The sequence below is a fragment of the Daphnia pulex genome, chromosome 3 (genome assembly GCF_021134715.1).
Source record: "Daphnia pulex isolate KAP4 chromosome 3, ASM2113471v1".
In the NCBI taxonomy this organism is placed as follows: Eukaryota; Metazoa; Arthropoda; class Branchiopoda; order Diplostraca; family Daphniidae; genus Daphnia; species Daphnia pulex.
Window position 1 is genome coordinate 7,828,332 of NC_060019.1, and position 23,607 is coordinate 7,851,938.

General features: G+C 40.2%; 5 protein-coding genes across 6 annotated transcripts; 1 reads left to right on the forward strand and 4 right to left on the reverse strand.

The window, feature by feature from the left end:
- Positions 1–1,081: 1,081 nt before the first annotated feature.
- On the reverse strand, positions 1,082–6,501 carry LOC124190496 (bromodomain adjacent to zinc finger domain protein 2B-like). Of its 2 annotated transcripts, XM_046583175.1 has the most exons (13): positions 6,234–6,501; positions 6,078–6,147; positions 5,797–5,949; positions 5,426–5,572; positions 5,248–5,367; positions 4,944–5,135; positions 4,702–4,815; positions 4,419–4,589; positions 3,797–4,338; positions 3,592–3,721; positions 2,801–3,521; positions 2,563–2,708; positions 1,082–2,167 (listed from the first exon to the last, which is right to left on the reverse strand). In XM_046583175.1, the coding sequence occupies exons 2-13, from the start codon at positions 6,138–6,140 to the stop codon at positions 1,439–1,441; spliced, it is 3,228 nt and encodes a 1,075-aa protein (XP_046439131.1). In that variant the 5' UTR covers positions 6,141–6,147; positions 6,234–6,501; the 3' UTR covers positions 1,082–1,438. The 2 variants fall into 2 exon arrangements, with proteins under 2 accessions (XP_046439131.1, XP_046439132.1); XM_046583176.1 differs by lacking the exons at positions 4,702–4,815; positions 4,944–5,135 and having other exon boundaries at positions 6,234–6,484.
- A 4,086-nt stretch (positions 6,502–10,587) lies between these two features.
- LOC124190497 (coiled-coil domain-containing protein 39-like) lies at positions 10,588–15,482 on the reverse strand. The gene is made up of 17 exons (XM_046583177.1): positions 14,924–15,482; positions 14,733–14,852; positions 14,274–14,420; positions 14,051–14,209; positions 13,757–13,978; positions 13,505–13,696; positions 13,218–13,433; positions 12,931–13,146; positions 12,687–12,854; positions 12,335–12,589; positions 12,131–12,270; positions 11,899–11,974; positions 11,672–11,831; positions 11,489–11,595; positions 11,221–11,424; positions 10,874–11,123; positions 10,588–10,805 (listed from the first exon to the last, which is right to left on the reverse strand). The coding sequence occupies exons 1-17, from the start codon at positions 14,996–14,998 to the stop codon at positions 10,789–10,791; spliced, it is 2,724 nt and encodes a 907-aa protein (XP_046439133.1). The 5' UTR covers positions 14,999–15,482; the 3' UTR covers positions 10,588–10,788.
- A 77-nt stretch (positions 15,483–15,559) lies between these two features.
- LOC124190505 (eukaryotic translation initiation factor 3 subunit J-like) lies at positions 15,560–17,021 on the reverse strand. The gene is made up of 6 exons (XM_046583199.1): positions 16,935–17,021; positions 16,707–16,801; positions 16,403–16,462; positions 16,147–16,339; positions 15,888–16,058; positions 15,560–15,824 (listed from the first exon to the last, which is right to left on the reverse strand). Exons 1-6 carry the CDS (start codon positions 16,954–16,956, stop codon positions 15,634–15,636), a joined length of 732 nt encoding a protein of 243 aa, XP_046439155.1. The 5' UTR covers positions 16,957–17,021; the 3' UTR covers positions 15,560–15,633.
- A 149-nt stretch (positions 17,022–17,170) lies between these two features.
- On the forward strand, positions 17,171–19,922 carry LOC124190502 (secretory carrier-associated membrane protein 2-like). The gene is made up of 10 exons (XM_046583195.1): positions 17,171–17,419; positions 17,589–17,696; positions 17,756–17,857; positions 17,918–17,999; positions 18,066–18,194; positions 18,284–18,440; positions 18,535–18,636; positions 18,702–18,748; positions 18,828–18,913; positions 18,988–19,922. Exons 1-10 carry the CDS (start codon positions 17,363–17,365, stop codon positions 19,156–19,158), a joined length of 1,041 nt encoding a protein of 346 aa, XP_046439151.1. The 5' UTR covers positions 17,171–17,362; the 3' UTR covers positions 19,159–19,922.
- Positions 19,173–23,564, reverse strand: LOC124190500. Its single transcript, XM_046583182.1, has 12 exons — positions 23,092–23,564; positions 22,289–22,454; positions 22,081–22,207; positions 21,826–21,951; positions 21,637–21,762; positions 21,445–21,565; positions 21,297–21,375; positions 21,078–21,150; positions 20,890–21,002; positions 20,549–20,817; positions 20,441–20,490; positions 19,173–20,371 (listed from the first exon to the last, which is right to left on the reverse strand). Exons 1-12 carry the CDS (start codon positions 23,143–23,145, stop codon positions 20,335–20,337), a joined length of 1,341 nt encoding a protein of 446 aa, XP_046439138.1. The 5' UTR covers positions 23,146–23,564; the 3' UTR covers positions 19,173–20,334.
- Between the last annotated feature and the right edge of the window lie 43 nt (positions 23,565–23,607).

Sequence of the window (23,607 nt, forward strand, 5' to 3'; positions counted from 1 at the left end):
CATCATCAGCCATCAGGTGAAATTGTAAATATTTTTTGGCCCTTCCACAATATAATGAGATATACTCGTCTCCCCCTCCCCATCGATTTAGAATTGCATGACACAAATTAAGGAATATCTCATGCGAGGTCAACTGGTGTATTTCTCCCTCAACAAAACTCTACTTAAAAAGCCGCCGATGCCGCCCACACCACAAAAAGTAAAGTTTTGTATAAAGTAAACAACAAGACAACAATAAAGAAAGAAAGAAAAGGCAAGTATGTAAGTAAAAGCTGAAAACTTCATTAGAAAATTAATGAAATCAATAGAAACAAAAACGACCATAAAATAGGGTTAATAATGTGCTAACGTTACTAGGCTACGTTACCTACATACTGACGACTTAAAAAAGACATATCATAGTGAACGTGAATAGCCTAGTGGTTAGAGCGTCTGGAAAAAAAGGAATGAATGATGTAGACTCAGTGTGCCACTGTGTTCAACTGTCGGTACGTGTCCGGCACGTACGAGTCTCAAATGTACGCACTCTAATTTATGAGAGAATCGAGGAGGAAAGGCGGTGAGGGGTACATGCGGGGCAGGATTACGTGCGTTTGGGCGTGGGCAGCACTGAATGTGGGTCATGCCTGTACTTGCTATCGAATTGAATTTGATCGAAATACAGAGTGTGGGCATACTAAAAATTTACCACAGGAAAAACGTTCGGTTTTTATTTATTATTTCAGATTCTAAAAAACATTACAAAATAAACATTTTTCAAATACATATTTTCCAAATTATATCCATTTTATATAATTAGTCCTATTAGAAAATAACGGGGACGGATCTGAGATGTTTATCCATGTCAGTGTTCAAAACCATGCAAACGCAAAACTTTTTTTTCAACTTTTAATTAATTTTAAATTATTAATTATTGGGACTATAACAATACTATAACAAAAATTTTTTTTTGTCGATTTCTACGCCGTCAGGAGCAGGCGTGAAACCTTATGGAGAATTCCTACAGGGTCGCCGGTCGCTTTACCATAGTCTCTATCACTCTGCCACGGAATTTTAAAAAATATAAATATGTTAAACAAAGATATTTTGATTATTTATCAGACAAGAGAACATTTCGAAAACTGTTAACATTTTAAAGAAATTTTTGAATGAAAGATGTCAAGACGAAAATACATACAAAAATACAAGCAAATCGAATAAAGAAGAACGAATAGTGTTTGCATTGCGTATATAGATACGCATAACCGTATTTTCCGAAAGGGTGTGAGTTTGGTCAGGATGCGAATGTAAAATTTAAATGCATGGGACAAATAAATTATGGCAAGTGATGCTCACTTGGTGGGCAAATTTTTTAAATACAAACGTCACGTGTCTTTTACATGTGTCTTTTTTTAAGTATAAAGGGAAGACGGAGAGACAATAGTGGGCTTTGGCATTTTTAGGGTAGCATCTTTATGGTAGCTTTGTTACGGCACTCGTAACAGAACCAGTCGCCAACTGGGATGTTATCCATGGGTGGCCGGAAGCAGTAGGTATGGTAACCTTTGTTACATCCGTCGCATAACAACAGTTGGTCCTCTTTATCGCCACTGTGGCAAAATTGGCAGCTGGCCTTCACGATCGATTTGTCCCAGGCCACGGATGTTTCCAGAACGTAAAAGCACATGGAGACCTGGGCGGCCGTTTCGCAGCGTTTGACGGCCTCTCGCCATGTCAGCAGGGCTTTGGGCGGCTCGCTGGACGGGCAAGAGCCGGACAGGACGCTCTGAACCAGATCGCTTTTGCTCTGACCGAGAGGAGCTTTCAGGTAACGACGTTCGATGGCCAGTTCGACGCTCAACAGCCTTTCTTTGGCCAGCTGTATGGGGTTAACTCTTTCGTCTTCGTCATCGTCATCATCAGACGACGTGTCTCCGGGCGTGCGGATTTTCAAATTCATCTCAGAAGTGGCCCGGGCGGGCAATTTCCAGCGTTTCCCTTTGACTTGCATGCTGGCAGAGGCCACGCGATCTTCCAGGGCTTCGATCTGTTCCAGCAGGAGAATGTCACCCCGCAGAGACGTCTCTCTCGACCACGAACCTTCCGCATCCGGCAAAGCGGCTCCGCCCACCAGTTTGACCTCGTCGGCGTTGCGCAGTTCCTTCAGCAGCAAATGTTCGGGATTGCCCTAGATGACGAAACAACGTTCAAAAGTTGAAAATGCGAAACCCGACAACTTTCAATTGTCTTCTTAATGATTCTAGTGGCAGAAGTTGAAGCCATTAGGGACAAGACGCAGCCATTAAACACAAGGTGCACTCGTGCAAACGCAAAAACGCAAAACGGCGGAGATGAAAACCAAAACTTACATGGCCGTGATGGTCCTTTTCCGTATGCTGACGGACGAAGAACAGACAATGAGAAACAGAATGACAGAAACAAAACAAAGCTATACCTAAGTGGCCTGCCATCTTTACCAACTTATTTTCTCTTAAAAAACGGGGCGAGACGGGACGGGGGGTTGAAAGAAGCAATCAAAAAAGAAACAGTGAGGAAAGAGGACTCAAATTTAAAATGGATTACCTTCAAACACGATTCGCGAGCTAAGTCCATAAATCGTGTCAACATCCAGCTGAGCTCCTTCTCGCGAACGCCTCGAGGATGTAGCGATTCGACGTAAGTTTTGACTTGTTCCGGATCGACGATCCGCCACCAGCCACGGGTCATTTCTGCAATAAGTTAAATTTATGGCGTCATTTTAGTGACGGGTTCTTTGTTTAATAATGATAAAAAGTAAAACAACAAAATAGATGTGACTAACCTTCCGGAATAGGTTGCATTATAATTTCCTCAGCCTCTTCCTTGGCCGCTTCTTCTTTCTTTGAGACACGACCTTCACCTTCGTCTTCGGCGTCCGAGCCGAAACGATCCTTGCCCTGGTTGGCGGATGAATGGCCATCGCATGGACTGTGGGGGAAGAGGCTGAACCACAGAGCCGGAAGAGCTTCCTGTGCCCCTTCTTCCTTTTTCAGAACGACCTCGGCTGTGACTGGTATCATTCCCTTGTTTTCTTCACTCTTGACAGCGGTGGCCGTCGTTGCTTCTTCGACCAACTCCGTTTTAACGGCCGGTTGGTCCACTTCCATTGGTTCCTGAAGACTAGGAGTTTCTTTATCTTCTGGTTCAATTTTTGGCACAGGCAGAGTCGGTTTAGGCTCATCAGAGATCGGCTCGCTTTTGACTGGTGGGAATTCCGGCATGGGCTCGTCGCCGTTGCGCTGAGGGCCGATTGGAGGGGCGGGTTTGCCGTCCCAGGTGCCCAGTAGCCCGGCGTTGGCTTCTCCGGACTCTAGAGCTTCGAGGTAGACGCCGCCAGCGTGCGGCAAGATCCACAAACGTCGCCGGAAGCGATCCTGGCCCATATTGAGCGCTCGCAATTGCAAATCGGACAAGGCTAACTGAGTCAACATTTGGGCACTTTGCCGGCCTAAACGTTCAATCTTCCGTTTCAACTCCTCCACAGGAAGATTTTCCTCTTCACCCTGTTAATTAATGAAGGATTTTTAAGTTTTTGGTTGCCCATTATTTATTCAACGGTGAAATATTTTTTACCTCATCGCCTTGATCTGCATTGTCGTCGGCTTCACCCCCACTGTCTGCATCCGCCTCTTCCGGAATGCGATGCTTTTTAGAATGAAGCGTTTTGAGCTTCTCAATTTTCATGTCCACGATCAAGCGATCTCTGTTAATCATTAAAAAAAAAATGAAATTGCAAACTTGAAAGTAATTAAGTTTGGAAAATAAATAAATGTCGTACCTTCTGGCCGTGTTCTGACCCTCGATGGCACCTTCGATTTGACCAATGACGGCCTTGTTCTGGAGTAATTCGTTGACCATAAATCCCAAAATGGCCGCCTTTTGGGTGGGATTGAGTGATAGGAAAGGCTTGCGTTTAAGCCACTCGGACATGAGGAAGGCTTCCGTGTCCGGATATTCACCGGCGGCCAGCTTCAGAGGGCTGGACGTGATCTGGTCGGAGGTCGGCATTGTCACGTCACCCAATCCGTTGGCTTCCAAGTAGATGCGCAATATCTCGCTAACGTTGGTCGTCGTAATGTCGGTCTGCTTCAGCATCTGTCCCAAAAGGGTCGTGTAACTGTTGGGATGCGGAATGCCCGGATCTTCAACGCAATAAACCAGCAAGTGTGTCATGACCAAAAGCAGTTCCTCCTCGGCTTCGCTGTCGTAGAGCAGGGCTCTCTGGAGACAGTCCAGCGACGGCAGACTCTCCATGTCAAAGCCCAGCGTTTCGCCGAACGTGTGAAGGAACTCGTAGACCATCAGGATGTCTGCCAGGGCCTGAATCATCAACCGTGATGGATTAGTTTGGGGTGAAGGGGAAGATTTGGGAAATTAAGATGAATCAAGTTGGTATATACCTGTCCGGCCAGCTTGAGGTTGGTGATGCGAGGAATCTCCGGTAAAGGCTTGTGATCCATCAAGGATGTGTCTTCGGTGGGGCTTTGGGATTGGTTGTCTCTTTCGATAGCTGTAGCTTCGTCACACAAGCCTGGCTGTATGACCAATTTTCTTGCTTGGGCAAAAGCATCCTATATAAGAGAAAAAAGAATAATAAATTTACATACAAGTGGTACACATTTTGAACATGCTTACACCATCATTTCAAAAGTTGATATAGTTTAAGAGAAAAAGTTTCTTTACCTCGACTAAAACGTCATCAAATGTAGGACCTTTCTGACGTTGTGCTTCAAAGAGCTCAAAATCCAATTGTTGAATGTTGACAAGGTCACGGTAATCGTACTTGGAGAACACATCCTAGAGAAATATTCGACAAAATATTAATATATCGATCGATGTGGGACACATTTTGCACACGATTCTCAAACTTTTTTAGGCATATAAATACGAAACATTTTTAAAATACGTAACTCGAGTATTCTTACCTCATCACCGTCAACACTTTCCGAGAAAGTCGGTACATATTGGAGATCGCGAGGAATTTCCGGTAAAGGCTTGTGATCCATCAAGGATGTGTCTTCGGTGGGGCTTTGGGATTGGTTGTCTCTTTCGATAGCTAGAGCTTCGTCACACAAGCCTGGCTGTATGACCAATTTTCTTGCTTGGACAAAAGCATCCTATATAAGATAAAAAAGAATAATAAATTTACATACAAGTGGTACACATTTTGAACATGCTTACACCATCATTTCAAAAGTTGGTATAAATAAAGAGAAAAGGTTTCATTACCATTTGGGATGAACCTTCATCATTTTCAGATATTTTTGGTTCATGTGGGAAAACCACTTCAAAATCCAAACCCCATACCTCTTCAAGTAGTATTAAGTCTTGAGCACGAGTATCTTCAATCTAAAATAAAATATTCTTAATAATCTGCCCAGGGAATTGACTTGAACACAGTTCTTACCTCACAAACTAAGTCGTCACCACATGAAGGGACAGTCTGCCCATGTGGGGGCTCCACTTCGAAATTAAAATCCAAAATCAAATTTTCTTCTTCTGCTGATGGACCGAAGAGGAACTTTTCCAATTCCAAGACACTATCAGCATCAACCTTGAGAAATATTTCATTAAGCAACAATGGGTTATCAATACATTACTGGACCTCATTCTGAAACACTTTTGCATTAACTACTAAAACAACTTTGAAACACACATGCTACATTCCTGTTTGACTATAGGTTACACTGTCAGCAGCTGCACAAGGAACATCCACACAGTACGACAATACCTTCTTTAATATACTTACACTCAGAAAATTGTATCAACTGTAATTACCTCGTCAGGTTGATCCTGTTCAAGGATTAAAAAACACAGATGAGGGTCTGCAAGAAAATAGGCAGTTGAGCTTTCACCCATGACAATTTCATCTGGATTTAAGGGGATGTCCCACCCTGTATGGTGACTATCAAAGTCATCGAAACAATCCACCTAAAGAATGTTCAAGATGATATCCATTAGTTATAATACATGTAGATGTGGTTTACATCTCACACATCATTCTCATAGTCTTAAGCATATTATAACTATACATTTTCATAACATGGAAGTTACATTACCAAGGAGAATGATTGGTTGGCTAAATCTTCACCAGCATCACTAACACCAGCAGAGACATCCATCTCCAGTCTAAACCAGGATGAATAATATAAAATATGAGACAAGGGTACGTAGAAAACAAACAAACTACCAGGCAAAATAAGCAAAAGTCCCACCTAACAAGATTCCTCTCAGAGACCAGAGGCACGACAAACTAGACTATTTCCTCTGCTGGCCTCGCCACAGCCTACTCAAAACAACATCAACGAACAATTCTCGACTTTATAACCCAGCAAAAAAAAGGGATAGCAACACTTCACTAGACTTCACAGTACAAATGCGACACCAAGCAAAAACAAACACGAAAAAACCCGCAGCAATCTACATGAGCCTCCTCTCTTCACGGAGTCATCCACACGACTGACCAGCAGTCCAGCACACCCAGTTTTGCCTTGTTCAAAAAATTGTTGTGTTAAGTTTTTCCTATTTAATTGTTACACCAATCGAGAGATCTCAGCAAGACCTATCCATTTCTGTTAATTTTTTTTAAGTTTTGATCAATAATTCAGTCGCAATAAAAGTTTTAAATTTTGGGGGAAGAGGTCTAAGGGGAGGGGGATGAGTCGAAACAAGGAAACTTTGACATGCTCGTTTGGGCATTTATCGTTGTTTTTTTCCCTTAAAATTATGCTTTTTTGGAATCCCCGTAAAACAGTGCATCTAGTGATGCATAATAATCAATTTTAAAGGGTGTTTTTATTATGAAAAAATGTAAATGATTAACGCCCAATCAGCTACTAGCAGCTGAAGGCCATTTTTAATAGCGGGTAATTTGAAAATCTGACGATAAATTTCAAAAAGGTTAAACGGCAGACACACAGCTTAATTACAGTGGTTTTATTATGATGATTATAATGAAAAGATTGATGCTAGCGTTGAAGTCATGCATTCATTCAGCACTTTTGCTTATCCGTTTATGGCGCATTATTTCTGATTAATTGAGCCAGCTCGGGTATATTTCAATATACCTCTTTTGCTGTTCAACTGTGAGCGAGTGACGATAGAAAAACAAATCCGACGGAAAAGAAGAAAAAAAACACACAAAACAAACTCGTCCATTACCAAATATATATCTCTCTCTTTTCTTTTGCCTTTCCAATCCGAAGCCCCCCGACATCTTGCGCTTTTGTGTGTGTATATAGTCCGCATTCTCTTCTGTTGCAGTCAAGAAAGATATTGCTCCCTTTTACCACTCGGCCAGCAGGATCGTTTTCAAATGCCCATCAGCCAAATCGATGCTCATCATTGGTTGTTGGGGCGAAGCTCGGAGATCAAGTGGAGCCTTTCCTAGTCGTTTACGACGTCACGTGGACCAGAGCTTATCAGGACGACCAACCAGAACCTGGCCCGTCCACGCCAACCGCCGGTTCATCTGGATCGACCATTAAGAAAGACGGAACTACCAAGAAAGTTCTTCCTGCCACTCACGTCCTGAACCCGATCAGCGGCGGGTAAGATGCTTCCCTTCTTCTTCTGCTCCCATTAAACATGCGAATACTGATTCTACTGGTTATTTATTTGATATGGCAATCAGGCTCGTATCCGCGGGCTCCAATGCGGAATCCAGTGCCAATCCACTGGATTCCGCAGTGGATTGGCACTGGATTCAAGATCACCAATAGCAACAGTCGTCAGCCTCGTCCTCTACAAACCCGTCCGGAGTAATATAGCGGCGAGTTTTGCTGCCCTCAATCAACTCAATCAAATAAACCCATCCAGCACTTGTGACAAAGACAAAAGTTACAACTACCTGGACGTACTCTCTCTCAAGCGTTCTTGTGATCTGGTGGACGTTGAGCCGCTCCCCTTCACTCTGGTCTCGGCCAGCGATGGCGTCTGACTCGAAAAAGCCGACACGGGCAGTGCCCAGTTCACGGCGGTTGCTCTTAATGGCCTAGTGGAAGCATCTAAGCTGGTGTCTCACAAAGATGTATGTTTAAATTTAACTGAATCTTCGTCTCGGTGGTTCCCCCTTTATTAATTTCACATCTATTTTCGTTTATTTTATCTAGACGTATGCAACTAGTCATCGTTGGCAACACTTGTTGACCATCAATCCTCCCCTGACCATAGTAATGGAACGGTTTCATTAGGGTAGCAGGAAATTTGTCGTCGATCGCTCGATTTTGGCGCCCCCATTTTACTAACTGATGTTTACATCCCGGCGTGTTCTGATTGGGTGCAAGAAAGAAAAAAGAAATTGGTCTGCTTCGCGTTTGTTTCGTCGTGTTTCCACGCGAAAATCATTCGTCTTTTTCAACCCCCACCAGCCCAAAAAATTTTTGGTCATTCACTCACACCTTTCAACTCTTCATTCTTCTTCGTGCAAAAGTTAGGCGTCAAGCTTATCCAATCCGGTTGCCGATCGATTTTACGTTCGAAGCTTTATTTTATTTTATTTTTTCGTTTGGTTACTGTCGGAAAATTTCGTGATTTTCACTTTCGTTTTTTTTTTTTTTTCTTTTCTTAAATCGCCTGGAACTTCGCGAGCGGTTTTTTTTCCTCTTGATCGCCGTGATCGACTGCAATTTTTTGTTTCTTCTTTTCCCTCCCATATTCAAATTTTTTTTTTAAAGAATTTTTGGGGGGTTTTGTGTGTGTGTGTTGGAATCTCGTCGACACGCCGAGGTCGGCGCCGTCGGGACGACACACAGAAAGTGACGGTGGTGAAAACACTTTTTTTATTTTATTTAAAATATAAAAAAAATAAAATAAATATAAGCCTAAAGTCCAACTTAACACTAGGTTCACTCATTGGACGGGCTAACGTTACTAGGCTACGTTACCTATATACTGATGACTTAAGAATGACATATCATAGTGAACGTGAATAGCCTAGTGGTTAGAGCGTCTGGAAAAAAAGAATGAATGATGTAGACTCAGTGTGCCACTGTGTTCAACTGTCGGTACGTGTCCGGCACGTACGAGTCTCAAATGTACGCACTCTAATTTATGAGAGAATCGAGGAGGAAAGGCGGTGAGGGGTACATGCGGGGCAGGATTACGTGCGTTTGGGCGTGGGCAGCACTGAATGTGGGTCATGCCTGTACTTGCTATCGAATTGAATTTGATCGAAATACAGAGTGTGGGCATACTAAAAATTTACCACAGGAAAAACGTTCGGTTTTTATTTATTATTTCAGATTCTAAAAAACATTACAAAATAAACATTTTTCAAATACATATTTTCCAAATTATATCCATTTTATATAATTAGTCCTATTAGAAAATAACGGGGACGGATCTGAGATGTTTATCCATGTCAGTGTTCAAAACCATGCAAACGCAAAACTTTTTTTTCAACTTTTAATTAATTTTAAATTATTAATTATTGGGACTATTGTTCCTAAACTAGACAATTTGTTTTTATCCATTTTATTCACACCTCGTGAATACGCCGTCAGGAGCAGTGCGACCACGACAATATATAGTGGCGGATGAAAACCATCTGGGTCGTCGGTTGACTTGCAAACGGCGCCGTACGGCCGAACGTTGCCCCGACTCTCCGTGTTGAGTATCCAGGGCTCCGTAGTCAAATGCCAAGTGGAAATGATGAAGCAAGAAACGGTGACGTTCAAATTCGATCAAGTTGATACGGTTCTGGTCGGTCCGGCTGATGTGGCCAACCACCTCATTAAACGTCGATTGTTTAGTGAACAACATGCGGAAATTTTCATCGAGCAGGTAAATATTGGTTTTAAGTTTGATTTGAATCATAGTTTTGATTCAATTTCTTTATGGTTTCAGGTGGAGGATATTTTACGACAATTGAGAGAGAATCCGCATGTCCTTTCTGTGGTATCTATACCTCCAGCCAAGCCGGCTGATGATTCATTGTCACCTAACCGATCAGACACGACGGCTGCTGCATCTACTTTCAGCGTTGTATCAGTCAAAAGTGTCAAATGCACGTCGAAATGCCCGCGATGGATGAAATCCCTCACCCCCAGGATATAGACACCCGATATTCCTCAATTGGTTCCTGCCGCAGTCTTGGCTGCCGTTCCAGTTTCCGTTCCTGTCGTGGCTTAATTCCAGTTGGATAAGATCTGCCAGTCTAGACGGAAGCGATGCATGTCACACGGGACCGAGCCACTCAGCCGTCTCGGCTGTCTCAGCAGCGCTTACTACTATTCAATTCCAAAGAACAACAATCGTCCCAATAACAACAACCACAGTTCGTTAACCCCCTCCCCCCCCCCTTCCTCGAAGGGTGACGTATGTGAACGTCCCTTTTGGGGTTTTGTCGATCTGGAAATAATAATAAAACGTCAAAATATTCTCCCCCACGGCTTTAAATAAATGATTTAATTGTTATTCATTTTTGCTCTGTTTTATTTCAGCCCACCAGCTGGGTGGTTTTTTTTTACGTGATGACAACATACTACTATAGCCTATAGACGCTGTTGTTACAACACAAAAAGATATTTTCTCCTTCTCGGCTTGTGTGTAGATTTTTGGAAATCTAACGAAGAATAGAAAATCAAATATATTAGCGCGCGGTGAGAAACATACACAAGAACAACATTTTCATTCTTTTCAATAACTGCCGGTCTGGATGGAGCCGCGCGGTGGCGAACACAAAGTTTATTTTATGACGTTCGAAAATTACGAAAAAATAATTTTTATTAAATATAACATAATTCAAAATCATGTAAATTTCTTCCAAGGTTACTTTCCAGCGGGATCTAGTTTAAAATTGAAAGTTAAAAAAGTTAACACCTATACAAGTGATTAAAATGGTGCAATTCCATACTTGATGAGCTCATTGAAGGGGGTGAGCTAATTGATGAAGGAGAGTGGGGGAAGTCTGTAATTTCCAGGCGTGTTTTATTGGGTAGCGCAGGTAACACAACTTCTTTTACTTCACGGGATTCACTGATGGCCGTTTCTTCCAAGAATTTAACGAGAGCAGTTTTAGCATCAGGATCACTTTCAGTCATGGTAAAGATGGCTGTTTGTGCACTCATACATTTTTCCTGGATCTGGCGTATCTCAAAATCGATCTGAAATCAATGGGAGGAATATATAGTAATGATAATCAAAATGCAACATCCAACGGCCATGTAGTAAAAAAATTAAATAAAGCACAGGTTCACTTACTTCTTCGCTAAGTTTACTTTTAGTCTTCTTCGTACGTCGTATGCTTTTTTGCAGAACAAGGTTGATATCTTTAGCTCTATCTATTTTGGTTTGAAGTTGTTCAATTTCGTTGGTGAGGTCCTTCCCAACGCTTAGTTTTTCTTCGGTTTGAATTTTTAGACGATACGCCTCCTCTTTAAGATGGCGCAACTCTCCGTCCAAGCGCTAAACATTTTAAGTGATACATTTTTCTTTTGTGTGTTTCATCAGCTAAAATGCAAAAACTCACTTGAAAAAAATGGTACTGGTTATAGTATTCTTTTTTTAAATCTTCCACCATCTTCTCCAGATCTTTCTCTTCAGTTTCCATTTTATTTTTAAGAGCCTTGTCATCATCTTTTTCAAATTTTCACAATCACAGAATTTAATTTCATCGTTTAAAGAGATTTCAAGTAGTTGTACGTATACAAACCAGTAAGTACGCCAACAATGCACGCCTGACGAAATTGCTGGTTGGATGAAGAAACCAATTGCAGAGTGCTATTCAGAGCCGAATTGTCACTTTCTAGTCCATATACTATGTTTTGCAAATCGCTAATAGATTCCTTTAAGAATTCTTTTTCTTGTGCCATCTAGTTGAGATCGAATGTTTTTTTAGTTTATCGTACGTGCATAAGTACAACACGAGTATTTTAGAACCTTGATAATGAAATACGCTTCCGAGGTTTCTTGCTGACCATTTTCCATTACAAGAGTGTCGGCCACAATGTCGTACCTGTATCAAAGGAACCCGAAAATCAAGTTAGACTTCAGCCTGCCCGGATATATTTTCTCTTGAATTAAAAATCCATTTAGTTTTAGCAAACAAACGTTTAATCTCTATAATGTCGCGAAAAGGTGCGATTTTATTTCAGTTAGTTACTCAGCTTACCTTAACTTTATATGGTCAATTTCGGTGGCTTTTTGATTTACCGTCGCCAACATTTGCTGATTGCGTTCCTTCAAAGAACGACTTTCGAGCTGAAGTAATTCCATTTGATTCTCTAACTCTTCTAAGCGCGTTTGGATGGCCTTCATAAGAGATTTTGAATGATTCTCTCCATTAATTAGTGATTGAATAACGACAAATAATTACATTTTCGATGTGCCTTTTCTGATTTTCTAGATGCTGCACCACTGCCGTACGCATTTCAATCAGGCTCTCTCTGCGCTTAATATCCAAATGGATAAGGCTCTCTCCCATGCGAATTTCTTCGAGGTCTCGTCTTAGATCACGGCTTTCTCTTTCACGACTCTGGCATTCAGATTCCAATTGCTTTGACAAAGTATGCATGACGTTCTTCTTTTGCTGTTGGATGTCGCAGCTTCGCTGTAAACCGATGGCATCACTCTAAATTTAAAAAAAAAATTTACTATTTAGCTACCCCAATCTTTTCACAGTAGAAATGATTCTATTGGCAACCAAACCAATAAACTCCTCTACTCACCTGAGTCTTCGAAACTTCGTATTTTAGAGCCACTAGGTGGGAGTTAGAAGAATTCAATTCCAATTTCAAAACTTCTATTTGTTCACGCTGTGATTTGCGCTCCTCAGACTCGCCGTCGTTGTGTCGCAACCTTCGAAGATCCATTTCGACACGAACAATTTCCATACTCTTTACAAGATCAAATCATTATTAAAAATTCAGAATATTGTGCGCCAATGAGCAAAGCGCAGCGTGGTCTTCGTACCTTTTTGTAAACCAATTCTTCGTGCTGGATCAATTTCTGCTTAAGAACGGTGATTTGATTCTCAAGATTCCGCATGCTGTGTACGTTGAATCGCATAATGGTCGCGCAACTGTTCAATTTAGATTTGATATCGTTGATATCAGTTTGAACGGTGGTGTATTCGTTGGCAATATCGTTAAGATGATTGCGGTGACGCGCGAATCGTTCATCTGCCGCCTATGACAAAAAATATTCAGTGAATCTTGCATCGGTTTGAATACATTAGGAATCGGTTTTCTTTGCCTTACCTTCGATAAAACTGCGAGGGATTCTTTCTGTGCAGTTGCTGAACCGACAGTTCTTCTGAAATCCTCCAGTTCTTTTTCTTGCTGTTTGTACTTGTCTTGCGCTTCGGCTAATTTGCCTTGAATTTCTATGCTTTTGTGTTTAAGGTTTTCCGAATTTTTCCTCGATCCCATTATCTCGGTGGTTAGTCTTTTAGCAACCTTTTCGAATGCAACGTACTGTAAGCAAACGAAAAGTATCATGGGTGGCATCCTATTAGAATTACAGACATTGTATTGAATCAATTTACCTCCGATTGCTGATCATTGTGCAGTTTTTCAAGATCGTCTATTTTAATCTTCATTTGATTAGCCACTAGTTCTCGTGTATGAAAGGCGCGCTCGAGACCAGTAATATCGTCCTCAAATTGCTTGATACACCTATTGATACTGTCGAGTCGATTCTGATCTGCGTTGGCGAGCTCTTTTACAGATTGGTAATCCTGCAGGACGGAAAGACGTCAGTTATCGATTTAATAAAATTTGGAAATAATGCATTTTACTATGCGAGCTTTATCTAGTTGCTTCCGGCAACTATCTGATTGTAGTACAGTAGCTTCCCATTGCTGAAGACTTTGATCGCGATCTTCCGTCATTGAACGAAATTCTTCTTGCATTTTATTCAGTTGGATTGCGGTGTTCTCACGATCTTCTTTGGCTGTTTTGAATTGGCGATCTATGTCATCAATGTCCTCTTTTGTTCTAGCCAATTTAATTTCCAACTCCTAATGTTGGGAATATGAGAAAGCATTAAGAAAACTATATTGATCAACCATAAGCGTATAAGGATTAATTACTTTGATTGTCAAATTATCTTGGTGCGAATATTTATCCAAAATCGAGTGATCTTCCAATTGCGATTCAACCATTTTCTCCATGACAACCACAAATTTTTCTTCCTCCTCATACAACTGATTTAGTCTCTCCAAGTCGAGGTTTTGTTCCGCTAATTTTTTCTAGAAAATTATTTATTTTAGAAAGACTTGCCAAAGATATAAAATTAAATTGTTATGATGGAACCTTGTGAAAATCAACATTTTTTGTCATTTGTTGCAATTTTTGGTTGATCCGTTTAGTTTCTTGCTCTATGGTTCCGGTTTCGGTGCTCGCCAAATTTAGCGCTTCCCGTTCCTGGCGTACTTGATTGCGAATATTTTTTGCCAGAACCTTTGATTTAAAAATTTAATTTATTAATTAAAAGTTAAAATCCATGCTTTCTTCATCAAATCAATCAGCCCTGCATGAAGTATAAATATGATATCCATGGTTAATTGCCTCGTTAATAACGAGGTGATTAAGTGAGACTTGTCTATGCAGAAATTGCTTTTACGTCATGTCATCTTCTGACGCATTTTCAGACAACAGAACAACATTTAATGATACAAACTTTGAACACAAAACAAGCAGGAAAAATCTGTTTAGCAATATGAAAGTTGTTGGACCGTGAACCATGGCCATCATGAGCAGATCTCTACTTACATGTGTTTGTTGTGTGCTTTGTTCAAGCGTCGTGAGATCTTGTTCGGCAGTTTTAACAACATTTTCATTTTGATCGAGTTCCATTAGTAGCTGAGCGAGTTTATTTCGCTTGTCTCGGACCTGTGTACATTGATATACGATTTAATTGAAATCAATTCTGGATTTAAAATACGGGAAAACTTGTTGCTTACATTTTGTTGAAGCAGTCGGTTTCTTGCGTTTGCTAAAGGCAAAAACTCTGCTCCGTTAACTTCTTTTAGTTCCATTTTCTTGCTCAACTTGTGCTCTATCACTCCAGAAATTCATTAACGAACTTTCTCACAGTGAAACGCCATATAACGAGTTAGAAGTATCGACCAAACAACCACTTTTATGCCACTACTAGTCTGCTACTCAGCAGGAAACGCACGTGCTTCATTTATTGATTAGGCATGCAGCCGGCTGCCACGGCAACGATTTCCATTACATTTTAAAAACAAAACCCCCCTAATCCCCTCTCTTACGCCCACTGGGTATCAAATAAGGATTCACCAGTATACAAATTTGCGGGGTACTCAAAACTCAAATTTAAAAAAATAAATATTGAAAGTTATTTGCTTACTTTTGACAGTGTGTAGCATTCAATGGGACAAATACATCTAACTACATCTAACTTTACAACTGTCACCATCTCCTTTTTTGACGCTAAAAGTAGAAAACTGGAACGTCTAAGAAAATATGCAACTTAACTCTATATATTGAATTAGAATAATTAAGAGGGAGGTTTTAACTTTTAACAGAAATTCAATCTCAATATATCTTAAAACACTGAAAAAACTGACAAGAGCAAAATGGCAAAATCATACATTTATTTTACCAATAAACCTTTTCCCGCCAAAAACAAAAGAAAAACAATTGGACCCTACATGAAGTCGTCATAGTCTCCTCCTCCGAAATCATCACCGAAGTTGTCGACCATTCCTTTGTCCATTTTTAAAGCAACTTTTGTTTTTCCTTTCTTTCCACCTTTTGTCGCCGCCTTCACCATCTTGAGTTTTTCTTCGTGCAAGGATTTGGTAGTTAGACTAACTTTTCTAAGGACTTCGACTTCCACTATGTTGAAAAACTGGGATGTAGAAAAGTTTTTAGCAACCAACATTAGAAAATGTGACTTACATCCAATGCAAACATCTTTAATGAAGTCCTCTATAAAATCATTATAGCACGCTTTAGTTGACAATGACTGAAGTTTTTTCACCAAGTTGTTCTTGAATTCTGAGAATTCCTCTTTAGATGAAGGGTTTGCTTCATCTATGCTTCCCTCTGTAGGCAAACTACCAGTAATTCCTGGAAAATAAAAATAACATTGAGAACAAAATATAAAACAAATCATGCTTAGTGCAGGTCAGCAATACAGTTTCCTAAGACAACTTACCAAAGGTTTCCTTGGCCATTTCAAAATCTGATTCTTCAACTAGTTTTTGTCTCCGAAGCTTTTCTGCTATTCTCTCTTCAGGTGTCATGTTTGCTTCCTGCAATATTTTTCTGGCTTCAGCTTCTTCTCTGCTTTTCTTTTCTTTTTCGGCTATTTTTTCTTCTAATCTTTTACTTGACTTTTTTTTGGTAGCCTGAAAGTAACAAACACATTTTAAATTTTTTGGATACTTTTACGAGAGATCACATGTACTTACTGTGGCTGCTGCTTTGACTTCAGCAGGCTTATTTTCTGTTTCTTCATCTTCCCAGCTATCCTATCATTTATAAACAAGAAAAAATGATAATTTTGAAATCAATCACAACTTTATGTAAAACTCATTGAGCAATAAGAATTTTTTGGCAAAAGAAGACACATGGTAGTCAAGTGAAAGTTGTAAGAATTGGAGCAGAAATAGAAAGGTACTGAGAGAACTTTTTTTCACTACAAGCGCTACAAGGTTCTACCAAATTTGTAGATATACTTACTACTAATATCATCACAATTGAATTACAACTCACCTTGACAGGTTCATCTTCATCCTCACCTTCCCATTTATCTGAAATTATGGCAGTCGTAACTGGAACAGGGACAGAGGGTTCAAAATCTTCGGCATCTATAATCACCACAAAATCGTATTTGATTAGAGTATACGATTAAATGGAACTTTGATATGCACTATTGAGAATTTCATACAAAAAACAGGTGGAATTGAATAACTTAATATAGAAATAATTAAATAAAATCACCCCAATCCGCCTCGGCCTCCATCTTCAACGAAAAATCGTGAACACACTAGTGTCCATGGCAGTTGCCAAATGCTTTCACTTTTCTAATAATGTTAATATGTGCATTACAAAATATTAAATATAGAAACCTAACAATAATTAAATTTTGAAACTTTATTGCAAACCTTTTATTATGAATTATTTAATTTTTTTTACCTGAGATATCTCGTTAATCCCAGCGTTGCTTAGTCTAGTGTTTCTGTCTTCCAGAGGCGCTAGTGTTTGCCTGTTTCCGAACTGCTTTTCTCTGACATTACCTGTTATTTAGCAATTGATAGGAGTTTCTGTCTGTATTAGTTGAGTTGACGTTTCACGGTGACCGTCGAAACAAAAGTTACCGCAAATTGGAGTAACAAAGTGACCGAAGTTAAAAAAAGAAATATTTGATAATGTCTGGATTTGATCAGAATCCTTTTGCAGAACCGGCTGTTTTCAACCCGTTTGCGGTAGATTATTTATAATATGTATATTATACTTACTATTACCATACTAATACCTTGGTTGAAAACTGGTGATTCATGGAGTACTCGCCGCATACAATATGAAAGAAAACCTTTTGAAAAATCACCTTGTTTATTAGTTTAGTGGTAAAGTGGTTGTTTACTTTCACAATAGGATCCATCTGTCCAGCAAGCTGCAGGAAACAATGCTGCGAGAGCTCAGCAAGGTCTTGAAGAATACAACCCTTTTGATGGTAGTAATCAAACTACCAGAGTTTCAATGGTAAAACATAATTTTATCATGAAAGTGGGAAGTGTGTTTGATTTGTTACAAAATTTAAGGACCGTGTTGGTGGAGCCAATCCACCCCCAACAATTCAAGCTGCCCCAGTGATATCTCCAGGACCACAACAACAAGCAGCTATGTCAAATGCGGATTTTCAAGTATTAAAACTTAAAAAGAAAGAAGGAAATCTTTATTCATTATATTGCATGGTTTTATAGAGACGTCAAGAAGAACTAGAGAAGAAAGCTCAAGAATTGCAGAGGCGAGAAGAAGAATTAAAGAATAATGTACCATTCAACTGTAGGAGAGAACAAATTTAAATGAAACTTTACTTTTTAATTTCTGTTATTTACTTCTTCATTACAGCTCAGCGCAATAATTGGCCACCACTGCCTGACAAGTTTTGTGTCCAACCATGCTTCTATCAAGACATCAATGTGGAAATCCCACTTGAATTTCAAAAAATTGTCCGCATGTTATACTATATTTGGATGCGTAAGTTAAACATATCATAGATTTCTTGTTTAAGTTTATTTTTGTTATCAGAAACTTTTATTGATTTTGTTTTGTTTCTTTATTTTCAGTGCACACCCTCATGTATCTTCTAAATGTTTTGGGCTGCTTAGCCTTATTCATTCAAGTGGGAAGTGGTGCCATGTTTGGCTTGTCAATCCTATACTGCATCCTTTTCACACCAGCTTCTTATCTTTGCTGGTTTCGACCTGTCTACAAGGCATTCAGGTCCGCCCTCATATTTCTAAAATTATGGCTTAACTTCACTTTTTAGAAGGAATTCGTTTTGTTTTGTAAACGTGTGTTTTTTGTCGTGTTTTAGATCGGACAGCTCATTCAATTTCATGGTTTTTTTCGTCATCTACTTTGGCCAACTAATAGCAACCGTCATCCAAGCTATTGGCATACCTAATTTGGGAACATGGTAACTATGAGTCATGCGAATGTTGTGAATGTTTATTTATCCTTATTTATCCAATCTTTCAACAGCGGATTCATCACTGGATTATCTACAATTGGCGGGCGGACTAGTGGGGGTGAGTTCCTGGTACCAAGTACTGCTGAAGGTTATGATATTCTAATATTTTGTTTTGTTTGGATTTATCACCATTTCAGGAGATCTTGCTGTTGGAATTTTAGTCTTGCTTATCGGGTTGGGATTTGGAGTTGTCGCTTTGGGAGATTTTCTTCTCCTCGTCAGAGTAAGAAGTTTTTTCTTTAAAATCCCAGAATTGTTTGCGCAGTTCATCATAAAATATTTGCGTATCCCTTAAAGGTCAGCCGTTTGTACCGCAGCACGGGAGCTTCTTTCTCTAAAGCCCAGGCGGAGTTCACTTCTGGAGTAATGCGTAATGAGCACGTCCGTGGAGCCGCTGCTGACGTTGTCGGCTCAGCTGTTCGAGCTCAAATGAGTAACCCATCTGGTGGTACAGGACCTCGCTTCTAAGCGATTTCTATCACTTTTTTTTTCGAACGATAATTCCACCCTTTAATCATCGGGCTTTTCTCAAATCATCTTCTAGTTTAAACATTTACATGTATTACGAGGGGGGAAAAGAATCTTCAGAACACAACGTGTGAATCTCGTTATTCAAAGCTAATCGTTCTCTTGATTTATACATCTATATCAATCATTTGCGATGCAAACCCTTTGCTGTTTTTTATTTTTTAATCTTTGTAACGTTTGTTGTCTTTTCTTTTTCTTCTTGTTCGTCTTTTCTCAGTCAGGTTGATTACGTGAAAGAAACACTGTTTATCATACCGTATTTTAGTAGGGCATCTTGGATCAAGCTCGGATTTTTTTTTTAAATTATTATTAATCAAAGTGAAGGAGCGATTGAAACGAGTTTTTCCTAAATCAGCTAAATTCGAAAATTCGGGAGAAATTCTGAGACGCTGTTACGTTAAGGTTCTGAACTGGACAAACAGGAAAAAGTATTGCTAATAACTCTGTGAGATCGTAAGAAAAACAAATCCATGCTGTAGTTTAACGCCGCTGCAGAACATTTCAATGACTTTAGCCTGCCCGTTAATAATTTCACCTTTACCTTTCTTCACTGTGGTGTGTTATACTCGCCTCCTGCGGTGACAATTGCATTTGCTCTTTTAGAGTTGATAATAGTCACCCTCATACTTACTAGCATTACTACTACCCATCCACTTGTGGATTTATGTATGTTGTGTTGAGGAAATACATGACAGTCCCCCATGTTTCAGTCACATTGTCATGAAAATGCACGCCCAAGTCAGTGTTGTTATAGATTTAAAGCGTTTGCAGGTTGATATTTATTCAAATTTTCTACACAATTTTGCATGCACAACAACACCGAAATTCCACTATAGATTTCGTAGTGGTTAACAACACATATCTTTGTTTTTCCCTTGTCGCCCACTCCACCTAAATAAATAGTTGATCCCAAGTTTTGATACGCGGGAAAAAGATTAGACAACCACAACTTCACGAATGAGCGATGACCATAACGATGTGAAACACATTTTATCATAATTACGAAACCCTGCGGTATGGACGCAAACAAGCAAAGAAAGAAGTTATGCACGGATGAGCCGATTCCACAAATACATCCAAAGCGACATTTGTTTCCCCTCGCATATAGAATGAGCTTTACTTTCGGCCATACTTTGTGAAGAAGTCTTGTTTCCTGAGATAATTAAAACTCGTCAGAAAAGTTTGTGCCTAGAAGAAAGAGCCGGAGCTGAGAGAAACTTACCAGCATTTGCAACTTCCAGGAACGAGAAGCCAATCATAGTACAAACGAACCTAAACACACAATGTAATATGAGATATCCTTTCGAGATAATCTAATTAGAATCCAAACCTGATAGCACCCAATTTCGTCGACACCGTCGCAATAGGTCGTTTTGGATTGTGGATCAGACGCAGCTTGTCTTTTATCCCTGGGCGACTGATCATCTCCCTCCACTTTTAGTTCTTCTTCGTGCTCCGTATTCTCTTCTATTGTTTCTGTTTGCGCAAGCGGAAAACTACGAGGAATATAAGGCGGTAACTCCTGAATCACTCGTGGGGGAATAAGATTTTTCAGTTTGCCCAGCACCGATTTCCCCATCGATCTGTGGCTCGCAGCACCTAAAAACGCAGTATTTTTCAAACAAATCAATCAGTAACTTGCATTCTATTATCTTGAAAACATTTTTATACCAGGTTTGGTTGCGGGGAAACGGGCGTGAGGATAAAACAGCTCTGCAACCAACAAACTAACCCAGCGCGGAGACGCTAGACACGATCCATCCATGAAATGGCATTTCTTTTTCCTGGCGATGTACAAATGTCCATCAATCATTAATGGTAAACCTTTGGAATAAACAGTCGAGTGGCGAACAACTCACAAGCATTTCGTTACTTCAACTGTCTGAGTGAAATAGCCTTCGTAGGGGATCTGAACCACGTACCGCCAAACGCCTGAATAAAACGTATCCATCCATCATGTAAAGGTTTTGCGGTATTCAAAATGTCAAGTATTTCTTATGCTATATATCTAAAGTCATTCTATCATTTATCAAATGTAGAATTTATATAGTCTTCTAATCAACTGTAGACTTAAATACCTTGATAGTTCTTGGCGTACACAGGGGTGACGTACTCTGCTGCTGAAGGGCAAGGAGTTAACGGATCTTCTCCGATTTGCTATCAAACGAAAAGTCGTAGATTAGCCATCTTTCTTATTCACGATGCGATAAACGAAAATGTGTATACGTTGGTATTTTTTATGGTATTATAGTTATTAGGTTGCAGTAAATCGGGGTTCTCGATCCTCTCCTGCGGGTTGATAGCCGACATGAAGCGTCCGTTTATCAGATTCAAGATCGTGCAAAGTCTGAAAAGGAAAAAAAAACGTCTAATGGTCATTTGGCCACGGATTGTGAACACGCTGAATTTGTGACTGACATGCCATAGTTTTTGTCGCACAAGCCTCTTCCCTGTCGCCTCAAGTGTTTTTCTTCTTCGACGATTTCCGGTGTGACTGACCCATCCTCTTCTGTGGATCTCTTGCTCTTCTTCGCCTTCCAGATCCTGTCAAGAGACGGACAAAATTAATTGAACTTTTAAAAAGGAAAAGTAATTTATGAATTTTACTGTTGATCGCTTTTATCGATGACGTCGAAATCTTCATATTTAGCTAATTTGGGCAGGTTCTTATCGGCCTTCAGGATGGGAAGTGTAGAACTGAAAAAGTCCAATGTCTTATTGCGGATGAGCTCGCTGATGCGGCGAAAGGCGGAAGTCATCCAAAGGAAATACAAAAAAACGAGCGAAATTTGAATACAGGTTGAACTTAAATACGACGTGGACAGTTCCAGTCGAGAGAATGTGATGCTATAACTTGCTTACAAAGGATATGAATGGCCGTTGACATTTCGACCTAGGGGACTCTTTGGGATGTATCCTTTGTTTAAATCGCCACACAAGTTGTCAAGCGATTGGACGCCTCCGTCTCCAGCCGCCGGAGAATCCATACCTATGAAATTATTATGAAAATAATAGGCAAACTGTTAGTAATTCTACAGTTTAATTATGAAATCTAAGTGAAAATAATTACCAGGGCAATCAACATCTGCTTGTGCATAGGGTGGTCGTCTTACTTTAGGCGGAGTTCGCGTTGGCGACTCTTCAAACGGAAAATAACCGTCGGGGTATTGTGAAGGTTCACCTTGCCGTTGCTCTCCTCGACACGCTTGGCCTAGAAGCACCAACATTATAACAATCTAAAGTGGAAGAGAAGGAAAAAGGGAGAGAGAGAGAGAGAGAGAGAAAAAAAAACCCTGGATTAAATAAACAAAGATCCAATCTAAAAAAGGTAGTGGAAAGAGTCCCGTTATTCCTCGTCCCTCTGCGAGAGCGAGAAGAAGAGACAGACAGACCGAAATTTCGTCTCTGGCTTCGCCCCAACAGGTGGCCAGTGTGCGGTCGTCTTGCCCACGGTTACATCCACAGACATTCGTTGTTAATAGTGCTCTAGGGGACCGTATTACCATACGGTACATTACGTGGTAGAGGACTATAGGAACATAGCGGTTGTGTGGTGTGAAACTCTCGCTCATAAAATGGAAAATGCCGAATAGCGATCTTAAAAATTAGAAGGCCATTAAGCGAATACATCAAAATTGTCAAGATTGGGTTATGTAGCAACGGTCATTGGGAACCCTAAGGGTACACGAACACACTAGAGTTTATCTTAGCATATACTGTAAATGGCATTAATGCGCTCGGATAAACCGTTACTTCGTTACACAACCGAGCAAAGAACTTGATCACGAGCCCCTCTCGGGCATGAATTTACACTCTTGTCGAGTGAATGTTTAATTGCTAAATAAGTCTAGAAAATTATTTTGCAAAACTTACCCGACAACTGCTGCTAAATAGCTGAGAAGATGACTGGATACTCCGACGAGACATTGTGATCTTTCAAGTGATAAAAGTATCAAAATTCCATGGAAACAAACGAAACTGACGTCGAATAATACACGGGAATGGAGTTGTCGAGAGCGCACTGTTTTGTTTTTCTTCCCAAGAAATGTGAGGAGGAAGTATTGAAATAAGCGAGCGATCGCTTCAGCAGTCAAACTCGTTGTGAAGAGAACAGTTCGACTGCTTCCTTCTTCAAGAGGAACGAGACACTGACACAAGACGAAGAAGAATACACGCCCTCTTTACCTCCTCTCGTATAGCGGGGCGCTTCAAAAATCACTATTCCGTTTGTTCTGCATGCGGTCATCCACATTTCCACGAGTTTCTCAGATCCCGTATAATCAAAAGCTGTTTATTTTCCTTCAACTGGACATTGTCGATCCGATCGATGGGAACTAAACAATTTGTTAACAGATTTGCCTAATAAAACAATCGTTTACCAAATTCACA